The sequence below is a fragment of the Bison bison genome, unplaced genomic scaffold, assembly GCF_000754665.1.
Source record: "Bison bison bison isolate TAMUID 2011002044 unplaced genomic scaffold, Bison_UMD1.0 scf7180017864341, whole genome shotgun sequence".
Classification (NCBI taxonomy): Eukaryota; Metazoa; Chordata; class Mammalia; order Artiodactyla; family Bovidae; genus Bison; species Bison bison.
Window position 1 is genome coordinate 6,929,983 of NW_011494913.1, and position 6,658 is coordinate 6,936,640.

Below are 6,658 nucleotides of genomic sequence, written 5' to 3' on the forward strand. Positions count from 1 at the left end.
CTCAGCACCTCGAGTTGCATCACAACCCAGGGCCTTATGTGGCACCTGGACTTCAGAGGCGCGTCCTCTAGCCTTCACCACGGCTGTGGGCGGGGTGTTCACTGTCCAGGATGACTCATCTCTTTGGCATCAGGTGAGGTGGCAGGTCCATCCCCCGTGCAATAAGGGGTCTTGCTCTTACAGGTGGGTCCTCCGGGTGCCTGTGCACCATGCTGTCACTGGTCGTCACACACACTCTGCATGTAAGAGGGATGCACACCCCTTTCTCCCGTGTCTGAAGAAAGTGTATAGGTCTCAGGACCATTTTCTAATTCCAGGGGTGATGTCAGCAACCCTGGATTTTCGGATCGCTGTGGTGACTGTGGGGATTTAGGACCATCCTCCCTGGATGAGTGTGCTGTCTGGAGGAACAGGGTAAGAAGGGATGCCTCTGGATCACCGCTGCACCAGGCCTGGCCTGTCTCTTACTGGCCCAGGGCCCTGTGCGTACAGACACTCGGTCATGTCCGACTCTTTGCGACCCTATGGACTGTAGCCCACCAGGCTCCCCTGTCCATGAGATTTCCCAGGCAAGAATACTGGAGTGGGGTACTGTTTCTTTCTCTGGGGGGGATCTTCCTGACCCAGGGATCGAACCCATGTCTCTTGCGTCTCCTGCATTGGCAGATTCTTTACCACTAGCAAGGTCCAGAGCCCCACCAGCCAAAAGATTCACATCTGCACCCCCCCCCACCCCCTCCAAAGCGTGGCTCAGGGACAGAGCACTGCATCACACTGTCCTGACTCTCAGGGACAGCAAATGTCAATAAGGCAGTCACTTGCTGTTCTCTGGGCGGATTCTTCTGTGCTGTGCAGCTTCCACTCCGTCGTGTACCCCTACCTCTCACCATGCCAGGCTCTCCAGCTCCACCACAGCCAGCCACACACGGGCCTTGAAAGGATGGCTCAGCTGTGGTAAACGGCTAAGTACTGTGAATTTTAAAATCTGGATTTCTGGTTTCTCTTGAAAATATCAAGATGTGGCGTACCTGGGCCTGATTCTCTGCATGGCAACAACTGACTAAGACTGAGTCAGGTTATCCTTTCAGACAGGCATGCGCACTTGAGGTTACAGCGCTCTCCTCACCTCACTCGCTTACACTAGCCACCTGACCTCCACAGGCTTCTAGGGTTTCTATTCCTTGAGTGTACATGCCATCCAAGAGCCCTTCCTTCTTCCCTGTACCTGATGAAAATCCTCCCAGTTTGAATGGCAATCAGATGGTATATTCATTACCTGTTTTTTACTTTCACTTAAAAAATTTTTACCTTTTCTACCAGTTTTTGGTAGAAATACACATGGCCAGTACTCAACAAGTATTTTATTTTCTCAGCAGAACGACAGCACCTTCCTTCCCTGTCATGGGGCCTAAATGCCGTTTGCAGCATCTTTGTTTTGAAGACATACTCCCACTACTGGTGAAAAGTTCACACGAATCCCTCCGTCTCCCTTAGGAACTCACTAGATGGTTCTTGTCCTTTATAGCTGCACCTTTCTTTCAAGAGTACTGACTCAGGCAAAATAAAATTGAACTCACCTTTAAATCCGTGGGAGTAATACTTTTGCTGCTGACAATTTTAGTCTAATTCAATAGCTTTTCTGTGTCTGAAGACCTGATAAGTCAATCAGTAAAGTCTAAACATGTCTTTCATAAAAGATAACTGTGATCACTTGTAAGGCATACTTTATTATGCTTTATTGCTTCAAAAAAAAAATGAAGGCTTGCGGCAGCCCTGCACCGAGGGCTTCTCAGTGCCCTTTCCCGACAGAAGGCGTTCAGTGTTTCTGGGTCATAGTTCGGCAATCCTCGCAACGTTTCAAACTTTTCCATTATATCTGTTACATGACAGGTGATGTTTCATGTTACTGCTATGATTCACCAAAAGCTCAGATGATGGTTAGCATTTTCAGCAATAAAGTATTTTTAATTACAGTATTCCATTGTTTTTTAGACATAATGCTATTGCAGTTAATAGACTACAATATAGTGTAAACACAACTTCACTACACACTGGGAAACCAGATGTCCTGTGGCTCACTTTCCTGCGGTATTTGCTTTACTGTGGTGCTCTAAGGCATGCCTGCACTCACACGACACTGTGAATGTCCTATCGGATCAAACTGCTGTTGACAAGGCCATCTTCCACGACTTGGCGCTCAAATACAAGGCCGTGAGGGAGGCAAAGTTCAAGTCTGAGGCAATCAAAGACAGGCAAAACAAGCGATTCTTCCCGGGCCATCTTAGATGCTGCCTCCTCATCCAAGCAACATCCCAGGGGAAAACAAACAGAAGGCAGTGATATGCAAAATATTCTTTAAGAATTTTTATGGATAACTGTCATTAATACAGCAGGATCAGATATGATCAGATATGATTATGAAAGATACAAAAAAAATCAGAAGAATGTTAGCATTTAATAGAAATTAAAACCTGAGCTGAAGGCTGATCAAAATGTTTGATACTTGGCACTGTTCTCATGAAAGATAAGAAACTTGTTTGGTCTTATAAATAAGACAGGTAACTCAGAAAAAGTTAAACTTAGATTTCAAAAAAGCTACAATGCAGTAACACTTGGCTTTTTAAAAACTTCACTATGCTACTGGCAAACATTTACAATAACCAGGGTTATATGAAGCTCTTGAAGGGGGAGGCAGGGAAGCATATAAATTGTAGATTTTTAATTTGCAAGTTGAGATTATTTTGAAGAAATAATTTTGGTTTATTCATTCATTTAGCTCTAAAAGGCTGGCTCAGCTTGTCAGAGCACGAGAGAGAGCTGGAAGAAGTCAAAGACGTGAGTATGGACGAACATAAAGCCATCCCAACCTCTAAAGACAGGTGACACAGGGTCACACCATCACAAACGATGCATTCGCAGGGACAGGAGACCTGTGACTGACTCACTGCTCTTTGGCTTCCAGAGTATCACTTACTAAGAATTTGATGAAAAACAGGGAAATTCTCCTCTAATTACTAACTACCTATAAACAGGAGAAACGAACAAAAAAAGCTAACACAAAGTGATGTACTTCACTGACTAAAAATCTGTGAACGTGAATTCATTTTAGTATGCTGAATCTTGAGACATACTTACAAACCAATGGTTAATATACTACAAAACTTTAAAAACATAAAATCTCATCTACGACAGAACTCTAAAACTGATGGAATTAATTTCTCCCTTTTAATTATTCTTTCCAAGGAAAGTCCTCACACTGAGCAGTCACTGGAATTTCTACACTTTTACACGTCATCAAAACATGATTTTTTTTTTTTTGGTCAAAATGATGCAGGAAGCAATTTTGAATGAGATCAAGGAGCTTATGTTCTCTAGAAACACATTTTCTGGTTTTTGTACTGCAGGTTACATAAAAAATAAGGAAGGGTGGACTCATAATTTCTCTGATCCCATTGTCATTAAACTCCCAATGTCCTCATGCTGGGAAAGGATACAGTATTTAAGTACACTATTAAATTTAAAAAATATCTCCAGTTCTAAAAGAAACACTTTTTATGTTTTGCCCTTTCCTCAGCGGAGCCCAGCCGCTGACCTCCTCCCTTTTCCAGCTTTCCAAGACGACAGCGAGTGCGTTTTTGCCCTAAGGCTTCTGCCTCGGGTTTTCCGGGGCTTCTCCTCTTCGTGCACCTTCGTGTGCTGCCTGAGGTGTGAGCTCTGGCTGAAGCACTTGCCGCATTCACTACACTGGTAGGGCTTCTCCCCAGTGTGGGTTCTCTGATGCTGAATGAGGTGGGAACTCTGGCTGAAGCACCGGCCACACTCATCGCACTGATAGGGTTTCTCTCCAGTGTGAATCCTCTGGTGCTGAATGAGGTTCGAGCTCTGTTTAAACCTCTCTCCACACTCATCGCATCTATAGGGCTTCTCCCCAGTGTGGACGCGGCGATGCTGAATGAGGTTAGAACTCTGAAAGAAGCTTTTCCCACAGTCCGCACACTTGTGGGACTTCTTTCCAGTATGGATCTTCTGGTGTTGGAAAAGAGTCGAGCTCTGACTGAAGCTCTTTTCACATTCAACACATTTATAAGGTTTTTCATCCAAGCCTCTTCTCAGTCTCCTCAAGCTTGAGTCAAATCGGACAGTCATCCCCCATCTCTGCCGCTGCCGGCCGGTTTTGCGCTGGTTCTCATAGACTTTTCCTTGACTTGAGCTCCGAGATATACCTCCTTTAGGTTTTCCTAACCGCATGGTGAAGAGCCAAATGTATTCTTAAGACAGTCTATGTCCTTCTTCTGAACGAGTGTTCCACTTCCTAGAGCTACACAGCTCAGAATTTTCTGTATAAAAGAAAAAAAAATTATAGATGATTTGTTAATCATTCAACTTTAACACCTCTTCAGCCCACCAAAATTCATGTTTTTAAATTATGAATGTATTCAATATATATATGAAACAAAGATAATTCTATGGAAAATAATGTGCAAAATAATTCTAATAATTGCAGTGAAAGTCGCTCAGTCCTGTCCAACTCTTTGCGACCTCATGGACTGTACAGTCCACAGAATTCTCCAGGCCAAAATACTGGAGTGGATAGCTGTTCCCTTCTCCAGGGGATCTTCCCAACTCAGGGATTGAACCCAGGTCTCCTACATTGCAGGCAGATTCTTTACCAGCTGAGCCAGAAGGGAAGCACAATAATTTCAGAGTCTAAACTTAATAAATACAACCAAATTTACCTTTGGAGTTCTTGTCTGTTGGGACAGGACAAAAAAAAAGTGATAATATATAATACAAAATTTTGTTGGGCAACAACAAATGAGTATGTAATTCTGAAAGATTAAAAAGTAGAGGCAACATAATATTTTAATGGGAATAAAAAATAGCTCCAAAAGACAATCAAAATTTGGGTAACAGATCATCATTATGTTTTAATATTTGCTCCCATATTAAGCTGATTGTCATTTATGGGTGGCTAATTAGGGTGCCCAAATTAGAAAGAAATGACGAATCATACTACTTTATTAAATATTTGTTTAGCCTTATTTGCTTAGCCATTCTACTTTCACAGCTGTGGAGGACAATTTAGTTCTAACTTTGTAGCATAAATTGTTTTGAATGTTAAGAACTATTCTATAAGGAGTGGAAAGTTTCTGTGAATCTATTCAACAAATACTGGATGAGGAGAATGTCAACAAAGAAATGTTTCATTATTGTTTCTTCTAGATTCCAATGATCCAAGAAAGGACAATTGTTTGAAAGCTTGATACAAGAGGATTTTTTTCTGGGAGGGAAAAATTTCCAAAGAACTTTATTTGACAGTGTAATGAGACAGAATAAAAGGTGGTGGTAAAACACAAGAAGAAGACAAGAAAGTAAGTTTACACGTAAAAATAGTGAGGAATTTTAAAAATACCTAAATGCTGCAAGAATCCAAATTTTCAAATAAATTAATTTCATTTAATTACTTACAAGGTTATTTAAAATTGTGGCCACAAACAAGCACAAACTCCAAATAGGTGACAAATGCGGGAGAACCTAAGACTGCAAAGGTAATACTATTATTGGAACTAATTTCCACCTCTTGTGTCAGCAAGTAGACTTTAAAATGGCAATAATCACCTTGGTCTCTGCATACAAGCTTACAAAGGATATAACTGAAAACAAAAATTATTTCACGGTTACTGCTTTTCCTTCATTATATTGTATAACTGAGACTCCAGCCCTGATAGTGCTGAGATTTTAACTGTGTATTTAACAGTTACATCTGCTGTAATTAAGGTAAGTGCCAGAAAGAGAAAACTGCCCACAACTCAAAATTAGAGAGCACTGCTCATTTCTTAACTTGGTAAATATTTGTGGAACATCTATTTCAAGGAGACATCTGTTAGGTACATGATGTTGGTGTTCAAAAATAGCTAAAATGGTAATTATATACTGAAAGAAAAACCCATATTTATTTTTCAATACTATAGAAGGCAGTTCTAGTAAGAAACTCTAATTCAGCTGGAACACTACAGACGAGGAAATCATACAGGTAGCCTGTATGGGTCACTGTGGTATCTATTTCATTCTCAGAGCAGGTTTATGGGATTATCTCCATTCTACTTCCATTTCTAAGGAAAGGGTAGGCATACTTTGGCCAGGTTCCCAGCCCCTAGAAGCCTGACCCCAGAACCTGTACTCGCAGGGGCAGAACTGACTGCAACCCCAACTTGCAATACCAAGTCCAGCGCTCCGACCGATGCTCTGCCAAACTCCATGGCAGTCGCGGGCATTAAGCTAAATTTGAGTGAATGGAACTGTTGGCCACGCGAACCAGCCTGGCTGGAATGTGCTTGCTTTCTCGCCAGTACAAACTGGGACGACAATAAAGCCGCCAGATCATCAGGGGTTAGAAATTTACATGAGTCAACGTCTGTAAATTGCTCAGAACAGCCCTGCGCCACCCAGGCGTTTATTCAATCTGTTTAATCCGGCCACGCGCCTGATGGACGGCGAAAGGAATGCGGCTCAGAAGCCTGGGCCAGTCCCCCTCTGGCCTCAATTCGCCGGGACTCCGGTTAAGGCCTCCGCCCTGCCGAGGCCTCCGACTGCCGGGCCCACCCACCCGCTTCGCCCCCGGCCGCGGGGAGCCCTCGGGGCCTCCCGGGAGCGGAGG

The 6,658-nt window shown here is 42.9% G+C and overlaps 1 protein-coding gene across 1 annotated transcript; it reads right to left on the bottom strand.

The window, feature by feature from the left end:
- Positions 1-1,717: 1,717 nt before the first annotated feature.
- On the bottom strand, positions 1,718-4,332 carry ZNF22 (zinc finger protein 22). Its single transcript, XM_010854484.1, has one exon. The coding sequence runs from the start codon at positions 4,246-4,248 to the stop codon at positions 3,571-3,573; it is 678 nt and encodes a 225-aa protein (XP_010852786.1). The 5' UTR covers positions 4,249-4,332; the 3' UTR covers positions 1,718-3,570.
- Between the last annotated feature and the right edge of the window lie 2,326 nt (positions 4,333-6,658).

Excerpts from the sequence above, each read along its gene's own strand:
- ZNF22 (XM_010854484.1), bottom strand. The coding sequence starts at position 4,248 with ATGCGGTTAGGAAAACCTAAAGGAGGTATATCTCGGAGCTCAAGTCAA.